This window comes from Patiria miniata, unplaced genomic scaffold (assembly GCF_015706575.1).
Source record: "Patiria miniata isolate m_02_andy unplaced genomic scaffold, ASM1570657v1 HiC_scaffold_30, whole genome shotgun sequence".
NCBI classification, from domain to species: domain Eukaryota; kingdom Metazoa; phylum Echinodermata; class Asteroidea; order Valvatida; family Asterinidae; genus Patiria; species Patiria miniata.
In genome coordinates, this window is record NW_024037070.1 from 8,226,745 (window position 1) to 8,247,538 (window position 20,794).

The following is a 20,794-nucleotide window of genomic DNA, read 5'->3' on the forward strand; positions in this document are numbered from 1 at the left end:
AAAGCTTATTCTCGACCATAACCCAATCTAACAACACGTTAAAATTGTGCATCAGCAGGATTCCAGTCAAACCAGTGAGTTTGGCTTTTTCATTTTGCCGACGCGCATGGCAACGGCGACGCGCGCGCATACCAGAAACCGGAGACTTTTTTTTTGGCCTTGTCTGCAGTATACGAGTAACATTTGCGCGGTAAATTATGACATGATGTGGATTTCCTGCAATCCAGATCTTCGAAATGCGTTCAGTAAACAACAACAAAAAGTTTTGGCGATATTATGATGAATGTGAACTTTAAGCTCTTACATCTGTGAACAGAGCAAAACTGGACACGGTTTTCTTGTCATCTTGTCGATAAACTTCATTTTTGCTATAATCGTGAAGAATTCTGATGGATTACATGTATATAAGGTGTTTGCATATTTACGCAAAAGAGATATTGGCGAGAAATATTTACTTTCTTCATTTACCTTTGATGTCTTAAGTGATTTAATTACATATACTATTTGCACAGTGTCTTTTTATTCACCCATTTTTAAAAACTATTATGTGTCGGGTGACTGCACAGAATAAAGATTTTTATTGCAGTAGTTTAGCTTTTAATTGTGATTTCTCTGTACCGACATTGATACCGATGATAGACTGTGAAATTTAAGCAATTCTGTAAATTTACGTTTTAGTTTTAATAAAATCAGGGAACATTTTTCACTGATAAATAATGTTTATTCGAAGTAAACCCCAGAAAAAAAAAAAAAAAAAAAGAGCCTTAGTTTGAATACTCTTTCACGGCAAATATTATCAATGTGCATTACACAGCACATGCATCTACATGTATACACAGGTGTGGTCGATTATTGATGTCCGTTTGCTTAATATGTTTCTGGAAATATTTGTATCCTTTTGGCATTCCTGATATTCCCCCTTCCTCCCTAAATTCCAGACATCCATGGATATTGAAAAAAAAACCTCATATTTTTCCTTAAAACAATTTGCGATTTTGCCCAAGCAGAATTAATCCTGCTTGCAACGTTTTTTTCATATATTCCCACAAAAAAAGAACTGAAAAAGAATAGAAAAGTAGAGGTAGTAATTTCAATGAAAAGGTCATCGAGTGGGTCTATTATCGTCGTTTTCAGTCACTCATTAATCTTTCAAACTATTAGGTCATTTGTAAATAGCTGTTGTTTTGATGTGTTATTTAGTTATGTTTCCTTGGCAGCAATAAGGGAGAAATCTAAATCACAAATAATCTTAAATTTTAATATGGTTGAGATTTTAAATAACTTGTCAGCTGTTAGAAACATACACGCAGCTTAACATGTGCAAATTGTGTAATCTGATGTAAATATGGGGAACTTAGAATTTTGTTCCAGTCAGAAGAACAATGAATGGGAGGTTTGCGGTAACATCGTGTGATTGACATCTCTTAGCGAGTTGTGTGGTTCTGAGAAGAACCAGTTTCTCTTTGAAAATCTGACTGGAGTTGCAAATAGACATAAATATTATATATTACCATTTAAATGAAACTATTCCACTGTACTCCTTGTTTATTTCTCAAAGGAATTTTCTCTTAGAAAATCAAGGCTTGTTGAACACTTATGATGCTCAGAATTGTATTAAGATCAAAACACAGGCTTTTTATTACTTTGCTTCCCAACTAAAATACTATATATTACAGAATCAGAAAATGTGTGAGGAAAAAAGTGATTAACCAATAATTAATTAAACAAAGACTTGCAGCAGTTGGGAAGTATTTGTAAGCTGACGTATTTCAAAATAGTTTCTGCTTATACAAAGAAAGACTTGAGTTGAAAACTTTAAAGTGTCATATTTTATCAACACTTACATGACATTTATTGTCGAAGTTTTTTTTTTGTATTAATGACAGCATTTATCCTAATCAACAAGACGAAGTGTCTAAAAGAACATACTTCAATGCTAAACAATTCAGGAAAACAAATTGTCTTACCTTAATAATATATTGTGACAATTTTACATTCCATAAAAAAAAATTCAGATTTTACAATTTCTCCTTTACATTAGATATAATAAAAAATATATAAAATTTACAAATGTCATCTTCATTTGATCCTGTATTTGGCTGATCTTTCATTATTTTTGTCCTGGGTTCAAGATTCACAGCAGTCTGTTTGGCATAGTGGAACTATCGTTGCCTGAACATGGGTGCAGAAAGAAAAATCACAGCCAGGTCATACCTCACGTTTGGCTTTATGGTAAACCCCTGGATGGTTTACCAGGAGCCTGACTACAGTCGTGACTGCATGCCTCCGGTGATGAGGATGTTTTCTCCATTGATGTAAGAAGCATCGTCGGAGCAAAGGAACGCCACGGTTCCCGCACATTCCTCCGGCTCCCCAGCCCTTAGAAGAATCAGAGAGAAACTTTCAAGTAAAATTTTTTTTTTTAATTTGGACAGGTGAACCCCAACGTGTCTTTCATTAAAGTGGCAACTGCAGTTGGCTCTCGTTAATACAAACTCTTGTTACAACAAAATTCCGGTTATAGAGAACATAAGTCTCGGTCTTGACCATTCATTTATGTGCACAATGAATGGGACCAGTGCTCCTCTTTAGTACAAAATTCTGATACGATAAACATTTTGGCTAGTTCTGGCTGATTGTGTAATAATTGGAGTTTACTGCATCACAACTCACTTTATTATGTTCATTATTGTTAATGAGCATACGGTCAATAAAAGAAACTGGCTGCTTATTTGGGCAATAAAATATTCCAGATACCAGCTCAGCTCGGTGGGGAGTATACAGCTGGATGCTGCCATTTCTGTGCAAAGCAACTGAAATCAACCACAATATCATCTCTGCCCTCACAGGTACCCAATTTACTCCTGGGTTGGGAGAAGCAATGAGTGACAAAGTGCCTTGCCCAAGGGCACACGCACCAAAACCCCAGGCTGGACTCGAACCCGCAACCTGCAGTATCACCCGCAGACCATGAATTCAATGCCCCAGACCACGAGGCCATGGCACTCGTGGCAAGTAGTGTGAACTCTCTTCAGACTACTGAAGGAGTTTGAAGTGTTAGACATATTAATAGAATTTTGATTGGATGAGGAGGAAGTGGGGGGGGGGTATGGACCAGAGCCTTCGGATGCTTACCGTTTGATTGAAGCAGTCATCAAGGATTGCTTTAAGAAAGTCTCTTCACCCCACAACTAAGGTCACAGTAGAAAGAAAAAAAAAAGCTGAAAATTGAAACTGAAATGACTTCATAATGAAGCTCTGTTAGAATTCAGTGACCACACTCAATTTTACACTAACAGTTCCTATGCTAAAGAGATTTGGGTCTCTAGCTTTGTTAGTGCTGCAACTGAACTGCCCCCGAACCAAAATAAAATTTGCCGAACACAGCACTCTGAAGGGAACTAAAACCGACTGAATTGTTCAGCTTGAATGTTTGGAAACACAATTTTTAGTGCCGCATATTTTAAATAGTGCAATCAAAATATTCATATTTGCACAATAAAATTACTAAATTTTACTTTGTAATTAAAATTAAAGAATATTTTAGGCTGACAGTACTGAATTGAAACAGGCATGCAACTGGGAATTTCGAGGTAAAAAAACGAGGAAACTCCAAACACACAAGACCCTGTGCATTTGTTTTTCAATTTGTAATGGCATTCATGAGAAGTAAAAAACGAGGAAATCAGCCGGATCTGAGGAAAAGTTGCATGCCTGCTGAAAGTAAATTTTTGTAGGCTTACATGTACGTGAAGTCATGGAGGAAATGAGCGGATCTGAAGAATACAAGTACTGTAGATGCATGCCTGATACACATCTGCTTACATCCCTGATCGTTATAGCGCCCTCACTTGTTCAAGTATAAGACCTATTAGGACCAACAGTTGATTCTACTCACAGCTTCACTGAATTTTGTCTTGATGATGCCGGGAGCGATGCAGTTGACTCTGACTCCCATTGGGCCACACTCAGCAGCCAACGTCTTGGTCAATCCTAGGAGGGTAGTCTTGGAGACAGAGTAAGCCCCCAACACCTACCACAGGTGGACAACGTGACAATATTAGGACAGAAGATGAAATAGCATACACTCTCTACATACATGAAAAGAGTGCATCAGTAACCCAGTCAGCTAGGATGAGTGAGAATAAAGGCCGGTTTCATGCGAATGCGATGAGAATTTGACGTCACGAAACATTCGCTGTGAAATTCGCCAGAGTTGCAATGTGTTTAACTTTTGCAAATTTGCAGCACGAAAACTTGCCCTGGTGCCACAATTCGAGTTCGCATTCACTTTTGCGCCGAGTATAAACCTGCCTTAATTAGCACTATTTAATGAAGAAAATCCAGCGACAATTTTTTTTCTCAAACAACAATTCTCGGTTCTCCAGTTACAGGGTTACTGCACCTTTTCAAAGTACAAACATTTCCTAGGTACAAACATTTCCACGACCAAATTATGAAATTCCATCACCTAGTTCATCAAAAGGCAGATCAAAACTATAAAACTTGTTCCATGAAAGGTGCTAAAGAGAATCAGAAAAAAAACCCAACGCAACAATGTATTTTGAAATCAAAAGGCTTGCATCAGCGAAATTTGCCCTTTTTTTTTGCTCAGGTATAAGGTTTCAGATGCTAAATTATGAATATACAAAGTTTAAAATTGAAATTAAATTGGAAGCAAGACAAATTAAAATTTGTGAGGCATTCTTGCAAAATAAGACAGAACTGGTCAGAGGTCGAAATGAGGGTTTGCTTGTACAATGTATTAGGAAAGACAATTTACAATTCTCCTTACAATCTTGTTTCTTGCACTTCGATCGGACATTCCGTTGACAAGTTATGGCTGTTTAATTTTCACATTTTTTGACATGTCGAAAAGAGTAAAATACTGAGGAAAAAAAGGCTTTTAAAGTTTTGAGTTTTGTATACGTGAAAACAAAAGATGCCAAAACACTCTTATTCTACAATTTTTATACTACATGTGTATTTCTTTAAAATATGTGTAGTACACATATCATTCAAAGCTTAAATATCAATCAATCTAAAAAATCAGAAAAAAATTCATCCCCATTCTTTTTCTTTTTTTCATTTCTCTCCACTATGGCCTGTGCCATTGTTCCGTCTCGTTTTGCTAGAATGCCTCAGATTTTTCGACTTACATTAAAGGGACTGAATCCACTAATGGATGACACAATAACAATAGAAGCACCTCTGAAACAAAGAAATGGTACATATTGTTAACCAACATCGTATAGACTCTATGAATGCACAGTACATGGTGTTTTAAAAGGGCCCATGCAATTTACATTTTTTTACTACAGTCCTTGGAAATGCACCTTTATGTCCCATTAACCCCATTTTCAATTTTCGTTTTGCCATTTTCATGGTTATTTTGGTCCTTTTTGGTAAGGCAGAAAACTCAATGCTACAGCTAGTTCAGCACCAAACGTAGCCAGAATTTTTGATATTTTGCTGTCGTAAATTTTCTTTGCTTTGGTGATTTCTTGTTGGGTCAGTACATGTCAGTACATGTAGCAGTAAGCCAATGAGCAAACTTTTCTCATAAATTTTTCAATAAGCAAAATTTGGGGTTCACAATTTTAACAGAAAACCCCTAACCTAAACAGTGTCTTCCTGAAATGACATCTTAACAGTGACATCATTTGTCCAGAAAAACATGGGAATTTTTTTTAAAAATGTTTAAAGGGAATATACATCATTTGCTTTTGCTGTAATTTTCAGAAATGGATGGAATTGGGGGGTTGGAAATATATAGCAAATATAGTTACACTGACTTTTTTGAGGTTTTGGGTTCGAAAATGCTATAAAAACCAAGAAAAACGATCATTTTCCTGTAGTCTGGTTCCCTGACTCAATATAAGAAGAAACAGAGCAGTTTACATACATTGGGGAATTGTAAGGTAAGGTCAGGGAACCAGTCTAGCTGGCTCGTACCCGTTCATAGGTTTGTAATCGATTGCAAACAAGTGCGATGGTCAATTGGGGCCAGTATTTGAAAAAAGCCAGTTGTTTCCAACGCTGATCGGCCGATCAGCGTTGGAAATTGATACAAAAATACCACTTTTCTTGAAAATGACAGTATACCAGGTGCCATGATTTTACAGGACGCTTTACACTGTCATTCACTAATAGTCCAGCAAGGTATTTCAAAATGATTTGGTAGTTTTATTTTTTGATGTTTGCAAATGTTGTATTTTCCCTTTAAGGAAGTGCACTTTTCACTTCAATTAACCAGAAAGGGATGTCGCATATTTTTCATACATTAAAGAGGAGCTTACTTTCTGGTCTTCATATGCGGAACACACTCCTTTATGAGAAGGAACGTGGCTTTAACATTGACATCGAAAATCTGCAAAGGAAAAGGGCAAAATTCCACAATTCAGTCAAAAAGGGAATTATTCCAGTTTACTGCCATTTTATACAACTGACAAGGTACAATAACTAGCATTAGGTATACAATTAAAAAAAAAAACATGAACCAAATTCTCCAAAAGGGAAAAAGAGTAGCTACAGTTTTTTTGTCATTTTCATACAACGACTTTCTTATGTTTCCACTGATTTGTTTTGTGTTGTGAAAAAACTTTAGCGTATTACCAAAAAAAGAGAACATTTTTAGATTCAAACATCAATTTTTTCAAGAAATATGTATTTAGTAAGCATATTTTAAATACCAAAAATAAAAAAAAACAATATGACATCTCACCTTATCCCACTGGTCTTCTGTCGTCTGAAAAGCAAAAAAAAAGATTGACAAAGTAGTGTAGAATGCCAAGAGAGAAAAAGATTAGGTTCTAAGATCTGAAGTTTTCCAAGAAAATAAAACTTTAAATACTGTGCTTCTGAAAAGTTGTGTGCAAGCTCCCACTGTTAAACGAATATTCCCACAGTGAACAATATACGCAACAATGAAGGATTATTAAGACATACAGGAAAAGAAAAGAAATATCAGAAAATTAAGTACTGGTACAATTAAGTACACGACAAAGAAGCACCTGACTTGGGCAACATTTTTATAATAATTTGGTGCTTATATAGCAGTTTGTACCAAAGGTCTCAAAATGTTCACAATTATTACCCCTGTTCATCAGGCCACGAGACCAGCATTTGCAACAGCTCGAGATCAGTGCATTCTGGTCTCTACCTTCACAGGTACCCATTTATACTCCTGGGTGGAGAGAGGCAATTGTAGTAAAATGTCTTGCCCAAGAACAAAAGCACCTTGTTCGCTGTCAGGGTTCGAACCCGCGTACCATGGCATGTGAGTCGAACATCAAAACCACTGGACCACAGCGCTCAACGAGAAAATATTTTAGCCATGAAAAAATAAGCTTTTGGTAATCTCATTTTCGGGGTCACAATTTAACTCAACTCACGTTAACTCAGCTTTTCCAACTCTTTACTGAGCTCTAATCAAGCAGCCAATTTTAAATTTAATCAAATTTAGAAAATTTACATGCTTAGCAAAACATACAGAGAACCAGTCAAAAGCAACACATAACATATGGCCCTTTGCCTGGTAACCTACTCTCATGGAGCGAAATGTGTTTACGCTTAACAAATGTGTCCTCACCTCAAGAAACGGTCCCATGGCAGGATTCACTGCAGCGTTTGACACCAGGATATCTATACCTCCGTGCTTAGCTACAGTCTTAAAAAGAAAATTCACCACATAGAAAAGAAAATCAAAATCTTCAAAATATTTATACAGGCAAAAAGTTCTTCCAGGTTTTCCAAACAAGGTTTAACAAAAAATTACCAATAACAATCGTAATTTTTATGGACCCAAATTTTGACTCAACATATGCTGCATAACAAGCAGCAGCAACTTTCAAACGATCAGTATAAAATCAGTAGTTTCAATTGACTTAAAACTTTATAGCTTCACAGTGGATTTCACAAAACGTAGCAAAGCTGCGCAACATTTTGCGTAGATTTTTAAAACTATTCTTTTCCCCTACCCTATAAAAAACAGTGCACCACTCTGTGAAATTGTGTGCCACATCATGAGTTTGATTTTTCCCGCCTTAGCAGAAAAGTTCCCCCACCTTAAATTTGTCATAAACACTGTTTTAACTTTCCCCTACCCTGAATGAAAATTCTAGCGACACTTCTAATTACCATTACTTAAACAATGGATGTTTGTGAAAAAATTCACTTTATTCATAATAAAACAGTCATTGACTAAGACCCACCAACTACATTATTATGAAAACAGATTTCTTTTGTCATGGTGGAATCACACAGAGTTGCGTACAACTCCAGGAACTTTCTCCTCAACACATTCGCAAATTCCTCAACACTCAGTTTTTACGATAAGGAAACTCAATTTGAAATTGAACCAATTTTTTCTTTTACCTCACTGATGAGTTTTGTGCGATGTTCAGCTTTTCCCACGTGGCACACCATACCACTCACGCTCAGGTTAGCATCTCGTAACTCCTTGAGGGCTTTGTCGACATTGGCCTGCTTACGACTGCTAATCACCACATGAGCACCTTCATTGCCGAGTCTTTTGGCAATTGCAAAGCCAATTCTATAAATAAAAAAATTAAAAAATAATTAAATAAATTAAAATTAATTGGATGTTGTTAATGGTCTAGTTGTCGTTATTATTATTATTTTTTGTTTCTTCTTCATTTTATTGGTCGATTTGCATTAAACTCCCATTTAAAAGTTATAAATTAAAGACCACATAACTAATATGACTACCACGATAGGGTTGAAGCATCAATGAATTAATTTCTGTATTTCAAATTCACACACCAAGTTGATGGTTTACAAACAGGATTTGTTCAGTATTTTCTAGTCAGAATTATTATCTTAAGATAAGAGCTTTGTTATTATTGTTTATTTCTGGTAATGAAACCAAGGATTCCTCAAAAGCACCCTAAGCACTATAGCTCGCAAGCCTGAAGAAACCTGTAGAGAGGAGACAATGTGAAGACATTACAGTTTTAGAGCTGGGAGGAAAACCCAAGAAGAATATTCTGTGAAAAACCCTTAGAATCAGGTAGGGACTGAAAACCCAATCCACACGCTGGCCCAGGCGGGATTCGAACCCGGGATTCGAACCCGGGTCACAGCAGTGGGAGGCGAGAAAAGTACCGCTACACCAACCTGACTCCTCCAACTTTGTGTCTTCTCTCTTTTAGTCTTTTATTGTGACGTTAAATCCATGTGTCACTCTCCACAATGAAAAGTGAGATTGCAAACTACAAGCACAATCAGGTGATGCACATGCACAAGTACTCATTTTACTGCATCTTTTTCCTCCAACTTCCCGCTATTGTTACTAGATTCCCCTCCCTCCCAACCACTAATCTTCTGTCAGGCCCCACCCTCCTTTATCTAACTTTGACTGTCTCTTCCTCTTTGTGTCCAAAAACCCTCTACATCTGGGCATCTTTCTCAACTTGACACGCTTGACTAAACTTGCATCAATATTAACCATGCATCCTACATTGTAATGACTGTCAGCAGAGGTTTTTTTCCTGATTATTTAGGATGCAAATAGACTGTGGATATCATTAGAACTGTATCCGTCTGTACAGCAACAGGTTTGAAGTTTGCCAGAAGTTAAATTTGTGATCAAGTTTGAGGGACGTGTATCTCCAAAACTGTTGAGAAGATGTCTTCAACTGGTAAGATTTTACTTTTAGTTCCACTGAAGAACATCAACAAAAAGTAAGGATGTGAGGTTTACACGTTTCAATGTTTTAAAAAAAAATTCTAAATCTATTTACACATTTTCCAAAACATTCAAACAAAACCTGTCTTATACAAAAGGGACATATATTCATGGATCTTCCCTTTTGAGTTAAAGCTGCTACAAAACTGGTAACCCGCCATTGTGCATGCAACTGCAAGCAAAGCCCTTTTATGTTCACCAGTGTAGTTAGTACTCATTAGAAAAATTATAGATAAATTATAGAAAAATTTAGGAAAGAATGCATTTAAGCTAGATGCCACTTCAGCAGTAGTGTACAAACTCTATGGAGAGTCAAGAACATTTTCCTAAGGCAGTGTATATTTTGCCGGAGACGGCAAACCTTTAGTAAACGTTAGTTTGCCGGATATGCACTGAACATGCGCAGTTACTGTTTTTTTTGTATTTAAACATTTTCCAGTGACAAGTTTTAGTCTTGCTCCATGCCAAAATTATCGTTGTTACCTCGTATTCACAAGATGGGATGCAGACCATTTTATAATTTCGGACTTTATTTCCCTTTTAAAAAAAATCCTCCAGAGCCACAAATCTGAAAAAGAAAATGTAATAATCTGCAATAAAATGTTTGAGACATGTTAAAATAATAAAAGAAGAATATTCTTATTTATTTGGGGATGGGAAAAAATAACTTAAAAATGTGGCAGTGATCGGGATCGAACCCGGGTCATCCCACTCACTAGAGCTATTGCTTAACCACTACACCAAACGTGCTTCAAAATTTTTGGTGGGAATTTAATACATCTTATAATTCAGCCCTATCTTAAAGAGTACAGCGCCCTCTGTTGATATGGATTGCCGCTGGCAAACCTTTAGTAAACGTTAGTTTGCCGTCATTACCTCCGGCAAAATATCCACTATCTTAATAATACCAAAATTCAATATTTGGGTGGTTGGGTTTTTTTTGGGGGGGGGGGGGTGGGAGGGGTTGGCATCTCAAATTTTATTTGGAATTAATTGGAAACACAGCAGAGGCAAATTCAAACTTAATTCCACCGTTTTTGCACTCACCATTTGGTTCCTCCTCGACCATGAACTTATCGGTTAATCAGAAACAGGCCCGCATTACCAGGGCCGGCTGTTCACTCATTTACTTACCCCTCGGAAGATGCCGTTACAACGGCAACTTTTCCAACCAATCTTTTGCAAGCAACAGCACTCGCCATGCTTCTGACTAAACTATGCTGCCGATTGTGACCGCCTGCAGTGACTTTTCTCACAAATGTGGAACCTAGAAACGCCCGTAAATGGTTCGACAGGAGACTCATTATTGCTTTCGATAAAGATCTGAGGTGATTATCTCCCCAAAACCAACAGTTTTCGTCAATCCAAAGTCCACTGGTGTTGAACTTTCCCGGTGTTTATTTTATACCCTTTATTTTACATTCGTTTATTTGTGCAAGGCCCCAAAAATGCACACATAACATAGAAGTCTTGTTCCCACCTTGCTTACGGTTATACGCGCACAGTAGTTTCGCGATAAGTCGGGTATCACTCTATTTGTCATGACCTTTTAACCTTATCTGAAGCAAAACCACTTTTTACAAGGGGGTTCAAATACTATTGTGTTCAAACTTCCAGTCACTGAAAATATGTATAAAGATAAATTTGGAAGATTTGGATGTCAAAACAGTTATCAAAATAATATGATCAAATAAAGGTATCTATAATATGAGTAGTATTTCGTGGTAATTTACATCTCATCAGACAATTTTAAAACTGACCCCAAGATGTTTGGGTTGTTCGAATCTTCCAAATTGAGGAAGCGCGGGGTTTTCAACATCAACGCGCGAAACTGATTGTTTATCATAAGAATTTAATATCATTCGTGTATCACACAGATAGATCTGTGATTTGATTTTACCTACAGTACTGGATATCTATTTGTTCCTATTTTCACGCAGTTCCAATGATGTTGGGAGAAAATAAAGAATGTAACCAGCAGCACATATCGACGAAAATGAATCCGAAATGTGGCGACAGATCCATCAGAACACCGAAGTCGAAGTCGAAAGGGGGAGGCGAAAATCGTCAGCCACTGAGTGACATCAGTTCAAAACTTGCAAATATCAAGGTGACTGAAGATAACCAACATACGACCAGGCCAAGGACAGTAAGTACAGAAGTGTATTAGATTAATTACCTTTTAACATTTTAAATTTCAACTGATAGTCTCTGAAATTCTGTGCGTATAAGTACCCGTGTAGTTTGATAACCTTATTTTACTTATTTTAAAAATGACAATTGTTTGATATTTCTCCATTTTCAGATAATTATTGAGGGCAACATTGGCTGTGGAAAGTCTACATTACTGAAACATTTTGGCCAGAAGGATAATGTTGAGGTCTTTCCTGAACCAGTTGACAAATGGAGGGACAATAGAGGAGAGAATATGCTGGTAATAAACTTGAAAAATTCAACTCGTTCAAGATTTTATTAATATTATTTCAAACTTACAAAGTTGAAGTTACGTCGTTGAAGTAAGTTACGAAGTTGAAATAAAATGCTAAACCCTAATGCAACCATATTGTTTGCGACTTTGGGAGAAATTTATTGTTCAATTAATGAGCAATTTTTTTTAAAAACTTTTGAATATAGCAAACTGCTATGCATATTTTGTATACTTTTTTCTTGTCAAGTTTCAAATATGCAAAGTAAAAAAGTAGACTCACATATTGCAATGCAATTAAAAATGAATACTGTTGCTGTGTTATTATAAACACATCATCAGAGTTTTTATCTGTTTTGTTTATGGAAGTTAAATAACAAATTTGTGCAGTTTTTTATTCTTAAGTACATGAATGCAAGACATTATCTTAATGCCATTCCTTGATTTTATTTTCGCAGGAGTTGTTCTACCAGGATCCAAGTCGTTGGAGCTTTGCGTTTGAATCGTACAATCAGTTCACGTTACTTCAGGAGCACCAAGCACAACCCAACTGCCGAATCAAAATGATGGAGCGTTCCATTTACAGTGGCAAATACTGCTTCATTGAAAGCCTGTACGAAAGGTAAGGTCGACATTATAATTTTCCTGCTAAGCCAAATATTCATGAAATTATTCCTATTTATTCGACAGGACGACAGCCAATTTCTGCTTCAGATGACCGTATCTATTTTACTTTTTTCTGTGCAAAACTCTAGTGAGAAGTTGCAGACACCCGAGTACAATGTGCTTACCGAGTGGTTTGATTGGTTGATCAAAAAAGACGTCCAGGTTGACTATATAGGTGAGTCAGATGAAACAAGAATGATTTATTTTATAATTTTTTAAAGATTCAGCTATGATGTTTCAATGATACATTGAATGACATTTCCAACTGTTACTGATTTTCAATTGTCTTTCTGCTAGTGTACCTTCGGAGCACACCTGAACAGTGTGAGAAGCGAATCCTTGAGCGTAGTCGCAAAGAGGAGTCTGGGATACCGCTGGACTATCTACGAGATCTTCACGAGCGACATGAAGATTGGCTCATCAGGAAAAAGTTTGAGCTACCCGCACCAGTATTAGTAAGTTTGATTTTCTGGCTTTTTTTATCACTGCAGTTTGTTTTTTAGATATAACTCATTTTTTCATTTGTTGTAATGCCGCTTATTGTTCTACACTTGGTATGCAGCAGTATATATACAGTCGAGTCTCGTTATAACAAACTCGTTCGAACCTAGCCAAATTGTTTGTTATATCAGAATTGTGTATTAAGAGTAACATCTGTCCCATTCATTGTGCACATAAATGCACAGTCGGAACCAAGGCTTTATGTTTGTTATAACCAGAATTTTGTATTAACACAGTTTGTACTAATGAGAGTTGACTGTATATACAAGTCCCTTTTAACCCTATATGATAACCACATAACACCAGCTTTGTCTATAACAATAATATTTGTTAAATCTCATATATTCTTTTATATTTCACATTTAATTTTTCTGACATAATCTGGCTGCCACCTGTTCTTAAATGCTGCTGTGTATAAACTTATTTTCTTAGCTCACATTTCTTGCTGTAATCTGATCTTTTGACAACACATTGTATCTTCTTCCCAGGTTCTTGATGCCACAAAGCCTCTGGATGAGATGTTACAACAGTTCAAATTCCTCGAGGAGGAGTTAGAATTTGATCAACTATGATTTTTTTTTTTACACTTAGTACATTGTAAAAATATTATATTTGAATTTTGTTTTATGTAGAATATCCAAACTTAGATTTTCAGTAAAACTGTTTTGTAAACCCTTGTAGATGAGATTTTAAATTTTTAAGATTTCCTTTTGAAATATGGAATTCAAAAGAAATGGTTAATTTATTAGGGGTATCTTTATGCATGTATAAACATATACTGTAGGGTTCTCTGGAGCCCTTGGCAACCCCGAAATCCTCTGGTGATTATTTCGGGGATACATGTATTTCATTTGGCCCCATTTTTGACTGAAAAACACAAACTACAATACCTCTTCAGTGTTTCTTTCTGTAACAAGGGTGTTCCCAGTAAAAAAAAATGTTCTTGGCAGCACATTCTAACTAGGGGTCAAAATTATGAGATGGTATTTAACAGCATCCTCCTTTTCCCTGAAAGTATGTAATTTCAGTGTTTTGTTAGGCAAACTTTTGAATTTGTACATGTATTATAGACATTTTTTTATGTAGACTGGTCTTTTGCCCCGTCACTCTTATGTAATACAATGCATTTTGTTAAGGTTTACAGCCAGTGTGCCCTTTTTAATGTTTACATGTAATGAAATGTATTGTACATGAAAGTGTTTTTACTTCCATATTAAATGTTTCTTTTTAGTTTTTCATTTGATACTTACAATGTATAAAGTTTTACTATTACATTGTGTACATGTATTCTTCAAAGTACATGTATTGTAACCGCTCACAGATTACAAGAAAATTTATTTTCAAATTCAAACTCTGTTGTATGAATATCACCTTTATAACAAGTAATGACATGACCCTTGTTCATATCATTTGGATTTTTAATGAATTGAATGTTAACTAATGATTTGCCTCCTACAATCTTTTACAGGTTTCAATGAAATACGATGTGTATATTCAGTCCCAGAATTAGTTTCCATTTCTGTTATGCAGCGCAAATAATTTTAATATTCATGTAAAGATACTGTCAGTAATGAGAATCAATAAAAATTTCACTGGAAATGGTTACATGAATGAATGTACAATTTGACTTGTTTTGGATTGAGAAGCAAGTGGTGTCATGGTTATTGGAATGAAGAGTGCGGCGGATCCATAGTTCTGAATGTTGCAGTTCACAGCCAAAGGCTTTGGATGGGTAAAAAAAAAACCTGAAGTTCTGATCATCAGAAAAATATTTTTTTCTGTCCTTTTTTGGAATTACAATGTAATTGTAAACAGACCTTATGCACCGTGTGTGGTGTCTGAGAGGGTGTTCTTTGTTATTTTAATTCAGTTACAATGAATAAACAAAAGATTTACTCATGTCTATCCAAGCAATATGAAAACTCCGCCTTAACGCAAAAGGTCTATATGAAATCAGTGACAGTCATGTGGACTTATATATCTGGTTGCTATCGACACAAGAAAAAACAATCCAATAATGCATATTTAGAAATTTGCCACTGTATAACAATATTTATTTTCATACAAGACCATAAGTATTTTACAATGGGAGCTTGCATCTACATTTAGTCTACTTTATGTGCACTAAGATTTCTTTACAATACACCAGAGTTTACGATTGAATCAGAAAATGCATGTACATCCTTAAACAAAAATGCCGTCGGTGACAAAAGGTTCAAGCTCCATGGCTTTCATAACGAGGTACTTGCAGTATAATTAAGTGGAGAAACAATGCAACACGCATTGATTTTATGAAAAAAAAACCTGATTAAAACAAATTAAGGCTTTGTCCCTGAATTGTGATTTTGACAAATCTTTTTGAGGTCAGTGATGTAAATCTCATTCTACATGTATATACATGTACAAAAGTACTTCCTTTTGAAATTACATTCTTAAAAACAGATTTGAAATCGTTTTAAATTTTTGTGGTTTTTTTTGTTTGCTACTCACACTTGCGCTTTGATCTTAGTTAAATACGCTATATAAGAACCTGTTATTATTACAACCCTGCGACAGTACCTGAGATTGAATAAAATCCTAACATTAAAAAGCTTCTTTTTTTTCAAATTTGAAAAACCTGTACATGTACATCATAAAGCTTAAAATGTAACTAAAACATATAAACATTATTGGTGCAAAAGTTGTACATTAATTGCATTGACTTTAGGAAAAAATGAAAATAAAATAAAATAAAAACACATTTCCTGAACAGCTCACACACACTTTTTGCCTATTTTAACTCTTCAGGATAAACCAAAATACAAAAGGTTTTGTACAGAATACAGAAGAAAAAAAGTACGTCTAAGGCCAAAAAAAAAAAATATTCAGTCTCTGGTCAGACCAAAGTTCCGGAATTGACGCAGCCACGCGGCTTTTTTTTTTTTTTTTTGCTTTTTTTTTTTTTCTTCAAGCTTGGATTGTACAGACAAGGTGGGGTACTATTTTGCTTTTTTGGTGTCCTCATGTACATTGGTGTCCTCCATAATTTGCCTTGGTGCTTTCGATCATTTGTCTTGGTGCAATTTCCCATTCCTTGGTGCTCTTTGGTAAAAAAAAATTGAGGAGGTGCGGAAATAGAGGGCGCTGTTGGAGCTACCGCGGAACATTTTGGAGAAAAAAAAAGATCGACGCGCATGCTTAAAATCGACGCGCGCTGACCAGAGACCGACTTTTTTTTTTTTTGGCCTAAAATTGGCAGTGTACAAAAGAAACATACCATCATTTAAACAAATAATAAAGAATACCCATTATAGCAGTGTTTTAGTCAAGTTGATCTCAAATTTACCCGGTTCCAAGTCCAGACACGAGAACATTTACTTGTATGGACTTGTGATTTACTCATGACTGGACTTGTCATGTCTTAACTACAATATTTCTTTATGACAATTTGGGCAATTCACAATGCAGTTCGCCACCAAGAGTTTGCCACGAGGGTGCATATTTCCCATTGCATTGTGGGAGATGGTTGACAAATTCGCAGCGCGTTACATTTGAAATTGTTAGTTTTTCCAGTCAGTAGTTTCGTAAGTATTTGTTTCGAGCATATGTTTGCCTTTTTCTTTTCTTATCAATTTGTTGTTTTTTGTAAGGCGCAGAACGCCATGCCCCAATCTATAACAAGTTAGCTCAAGTTGTCTACTGACACTCATTCAAATAGGCCATGTTTTGTCGACTGTAAACTTGAAAAGTAGATTCTCCATGCAAACTCTTGGTGGCGCACTGCATTGTGAATAGCCCAATGGAAATGAAATTCAAGAAACAATCAAATGGATTTTAAATTCAATTCCTCCTCCAGATGTTGAAATTGCTTGGCCATCTCATCAAGTGGTTTTGTGGCATCAAGAACCTGACGATAAAAGGAAAAAATAAGACATTTTTTGTATAAAGTCAAAACGATAAAGCATAAAATGTGTTCATCAGTTTTATTTATATATATGTATTGTTTGAAACTTACCAGCACTGGTGCCGGGAGTTCAAACTTTGTCCTCCTGATGAGCCAATCTTCATGAGTCTCGTGAAGATCTCGGAGATAGTCCAGCGGTATCCCGCACTCCTCCGAACGGCTGCGTTCAATAATACGCCTCTCACAATGCTCAGGAGTGCTACGGAGGTACACTGGTGAATTAAGGGAAAAACAACTTTATCATATTCTGCCACATTTAGGTAAAATACTCATTTCATTAGTGCGCATAACATTTTATGCAATAATTTTTTTTCGAAAAACTAAGTCAAAAGTTGATTTATTAAATGGATAAAAGGCCCATATCCTAAGGCCAAAAAAAAAAAGAAAAAAAAAAAGAGATCTGATTCCGATTACATGGCATTTGAAAATAGGGTAGGTAGGTAGGGGATTTTTTTTTGGGGGGGGAGGATGTTTTTTGTGTACAATCATAATGGAGGTGTCTGTGTGCAGTCAGGGGTAAATTTGTAGTAATTGATTGTTTTCTGGTTTTTTTCTCATTCCTCCCCCCCCCCCTCCCCCACCCCAAAAAAATATAATTAGGATAGGGGCTGCCAAAATAGGGTAGGTAGGGTAACTGGAAGCAGAACTATTTTTTTGGGCCTAAATAGCAATATACTATATAGACCCTGTCAATTCAGCGGCCATATTTGGGGTACTTTTTGTAATATTTTAATTCAGTAACAGTGAATACACACCAGGTCTACTCAAGTATTTGCCTCAAAGATGGCTGCAATGCACAGGATCTGTAGGCTTGCCTCTTACCTATATGATCAATGTGAAGATCTTTTGTCGTTTTCAGCCAATCAAACCACTCGCACAACACATTGTACTCTGGCCTCTTCAACTGCTTACTGTGAAATAAAAGTGAAAGCAAATTGTAGAAGTCAATCCAATTCAAGAGAGGGAGAATACTTTCTCATCTGGTATACTGAAATTTGTTTTCTTAAGATCAAGGACAAATTTCAAAGCTTAATATCTAAAATTCTGACAATTGTTCATTGAAGCTTAATTTAAAATGAAGATCACTGTAAATGGAACAGTAGGAAAACAGAAAGTTGACATCAAAAAAAGACCAAATTTGAGCCTAGGCTGCAATCGGGTCTGGACAGTGGATATGAAGTTGCCTTTCCAGTTTAAGACACAGTGACCACTACTACCATTTGGGAAAGAATGTCGCAACCTGACGCCACTTCAGCGGTTGTATACAAAGTCTGTGGAGAGTGAAGAAAGTATTTCCTAACATTTTTGGAAATGTTCTCAGTCCCAGATTCAAGTATTATCATCATTTTTTGCAACGACTGACCTTCATTGAGATGATGAAGAAAAAAAGCAGCGTTAGGTTGCAACAGTCTTTCCACCATTTGCTCAAGTACTCAGACCTGGAAATGATCAATGAACACCACAACGGAAAAATAACAAATACTCTACCTTTTGTACAGGTTTTCAGTGAAGCAATATTTGCCGCTGTATATGGAGCGTTCCATCAGTTTAACCCTGCTGTTTGTTTTTGCTTCATGCACCTGTAGTCTGGTGAATTGAGCGTAGGATTCAAGGGCAAAACTCCACCGCTCTGGGTCCTTGTAGAAAAGATCCTAAAGGGCAAAAAGGTGAACTCAAAAGTGTTAATATTGCAGGGATCTGAAAGCACAATCGAGATCCCAATATATACTTGAAATCCATCTGTTTTTTGGACAACTCTCTCAATTTCATTAAATCGTAAAAGATCATAAAGTAATGCAATCATCTCAAGAAATGAGATGAAATCTCATTCTTTTTAAAGATCTTAATGTCTCGAGGTTTAATAAATAAATCGTTATTTCAGAAAATCTCCTCAGAATTTGTCTTGCTACGTAGCTTTCACTTCCAGAATCTGCAAAACTCAATACCCAGTATAGAATCTCAATCTAGAAATTAATAAAATAGTCAGATTCAAGACCAGAATGTGCAACCCTACATGCCCTAAATCCTCCCAGACCCTGCACAATGTTGATTGGCAAACCTCCAGCAATCCTGGTAAGACTAAGACTAGAGAGTAAATCTGATTAGTCTGTTAAGTGATTACCAATATATTATGTCCCTTGTTGTCTTGCCATTTATGGACCGGCTCAGGAAAGACCTCAATGCCGTCTGTCTGGCTAAAATACTTCAGCAACGTCGACTTTCCACTTCCGATGTTTCCCTCCACAACAATCTAGCAGAAGAAACATTTTACACAGTTTGTAATTTGGATTTTCGCCTAGGCTGCAGGCATTCTAGGAAAGAATGTAGCCCCTAGTATCCAGACGCCACTTTTTTTGTTGTGTACAAAGTCTAAAAAAAGAAGAAAAAAAGAGTTGAGTGTATTTTCATTGTGTTTTTTTAACAAAATTCGAAAAGTTTTTCATTCATATCATCACATTATCTCTTAATATCAGTCCAAGAAAATATTCATGTCTTTTCAACATTTAGAATAGAGTAGGTAGGGAAACCGAAAGCAGATCTATTTTTTTTGCAGAAATTACCTTATTAACTGAGATGATATCTGTTTATTGTAAAGAAAAAAATGGCGTCAGGTTGCAACATTCTTTCCTTTGCGCTTTTTTTGGCTTGAATTTGAAAGAAAATGACATTAAATTAATGCGAGAGTCATAGAGTAGTCGGATAGTGTCAACCTGGTAACTTATTTGTTTGCCTTCTAAATTCTTGTTAAAATATAAATAAGTTAGCCTAGTTCTTCGGCTTTTTAAGTATTCCCCCAATGCCCCTCATCCCCCACCCTTTAGTTGCCTGGCATCCCCCCCCCCCCCCCCCCCCACATTTCAACGTAGGACTAGGATTGTCCAACGGCAACATTCAGACATTAATCATGTTTATTGCATTAACAACAGTCAACAGTCAACACAAAAAATACAACTGATACACGGAAATCCTGATACACCACGCAACTTACCGTCCTTGGTTTTTCAGCAGATTTGGTGCCATTTCCACTAATTGTAATGTTGCAGTGTGAACTTATATCACTCAGTGGAACGCGATTTTGTGTACCACTACTGCCGCAGCTGGTGGGTGCGCTGCTGTGATGAACGCCAGTCCCCTCAGATTTTTCGCGCCGGTTTCGATTTCGGTTTCGTTTCATTTCTGCCGCAGGTGCATTTGATCGATTTTGAGACATGATTTCGGAATTCTCTTGATTTTCCCCCAACATTTGGAATGAAGTATTCTTCAAGAATAATAAAGAACGTTGGAAATTTCGACAAAATGGTCGGGAAATGCACATAAACATCAACTTTAGACTACGGTAATGCCACTACAACTTACAAGTTGTACATAACAAAACATGCACCATCGGGGCCGGCGCGCATAATTCTTAAAAACCCCGCGCCTTATCGGGTCATTGTAAATATGCCCGCAACGGGTTGATATAAAGTTCTTGCCATTAAAAACAAACATTTTGGATGCAATGATAACTTTACAAGTTAAAATGATTTAAAATAGAACAGGTGTTACACCT

At 36.3% G+C, this 20,794-nt stretch overlaps 3 protein-coding genes across 3 annotated transcripts; 1 reads left to right on the top strand and 2 right to left on the bottom strand.

Annotated features, from left to right (window-relative positions):
- Nucleotides 1–358: 358 nt before the first annotated feature.
- LOC119739364 (dehydrogenase/reductase SDR family member 4-like) lies at nt 359–11,120 on the bottom strand. The gene is made up of 9 exons (XM_038214278.1): nt 10,844–11,120; nt 8,377–8,554; nt 7,592–7,669; nt 6,725–6,748; nt 6,300–6,370; nt 5,160–5,211; nt 3,899–4,033; nt 3,136–3,191; nt 359–2,379 (listed from the first exon to the last, which is right to left on the bottom strand). The coding sequence occupies exons 1-9, from the start codon at nt 11,011–11,013 to the stop codon at nt 2,265–2,267; spliced, it is 879 nt and encodes a 292-aa protein (XP_038070206.1). The 5' UTR covers nt 11,014–11,120; the 3' UTR covers nt 359–2,264.
- Nucleotides 11,121–11,497: 377 nt separating this feature from the next.
- On the top strand, nt 11,498–14,912 carry LOC119739365 (deoxynucleoside kinase-like). Its single transcript, XM_038214280.1, has 6 exons — nt 11,498–11,858; nt 12,015–12,143; nt 12,593–12,756; nt 12,890–12,975; nt 13,098–13,255; nt 13,790–14,912. The coding sequence occupies exons 1-6, from the start codon at nt 11,655–11,657 to the stop codon at nt 13,871–13,873; spliced, it is 825 nt and encodes a 274-aa protein (XP_038070208.1). The 5' UTR covers nt 11,498–11,654; the 3' UTR covers nt 13,874–14,912.
- Nucleotides 14,913–17,085: 2,173 nt separating this feature from the next.
- LOC119739217 (deoxynucleoside kinase-like) lies at nt 17,086–20,637 on the bottom strand. The gene is made up of 6 exons (XM_038214068.1): nt 20,234–20,637; nt 19,367–19,495; nt 18,733–18,896; nt 18,067–18,155; nt 17,296–17,456; nt 17,086–17,187 (listed from the first exon to the last, which is right to left on the bottom strand). The coding sequence occupies exons 1-6, from the start codon at nt 20,564–20,566 to the stop codon at nt 17,104–17,106; spliced, it is 960 nt and encodes a 319-aa protein (XP_038069996.1). The 5' UTR covers nt 20,567–20,637; the 3' UTR covers nt 17,086–17,103.
- Nucleotides 20,638–20,794: the final 157 nt, after the last annotated feature.

Bases quoted from the DNA above. Each gene is read 5' to 3' on its own strand.
- LOC119739217 (XM_038214068.1), bottom strand. From the start codon at position 20,566: ATGTTTATGTGCATTTCCCGACCATTTTGTCGAAATTTCCAACGTTCT. The intron at 18,156-18,732 runs GTAGAGTATTTG...TTTATTTCACAG, and splicing joins ACTGAAAACCTGTACAAAAG to TAAGCAGTTGAAGAGGCCAG. The intron at 17,188-17,295 runs GTAAGTTTCAAA...TTTTATCGTCAG, and splicing joins AACTCCCGGCACCAGTGCTG to GTTCTTGATGCCACAAAACC.
- LOC119739364 (XM_038214278.1), bottom strand. From the start codon at position 11,013: ATGAGTCTCCTGTCGAACCATTTACGGGCGTTTCTAGGTTCCACATTT. The intron at 3,192-3,898 runs GTGAGTAGAATC...CTGTGACCTTAG, and splicing joins AGACAAAATTCAGTGAAGCT to TTGTGGGGTGAAGAGACTTT. The intron at 2,380-3,135 runs GTAAGCATCCGA...GATTCTTCTAAG, and splicing joins ATGACTGCTTCAATCAAACG to GGCTGGGGAGCCGGAGGAAT.
- LOC119739365 (XM_038214280.1), top strand. From the start codon at position 11,655: ATGATGTTGGGAGAAAATAAAGAATGTAACCAGCAGCACATATCGACG. The intron at 12,144-12,592 runs GTAATAAACTTG...TTATTTTCGCAG, and splicing joins ATAGAGGAGAGAATATGCTG to GAGTTGTTCTACCAGGATCC. The intron at 13,256-13,789 runs GTAAGTTTGATT...TCTTCTTCCCAG, and splicing joins AGCTACCCGCACCAGTATTA to GTTCTTGATGCCACAAAGCC.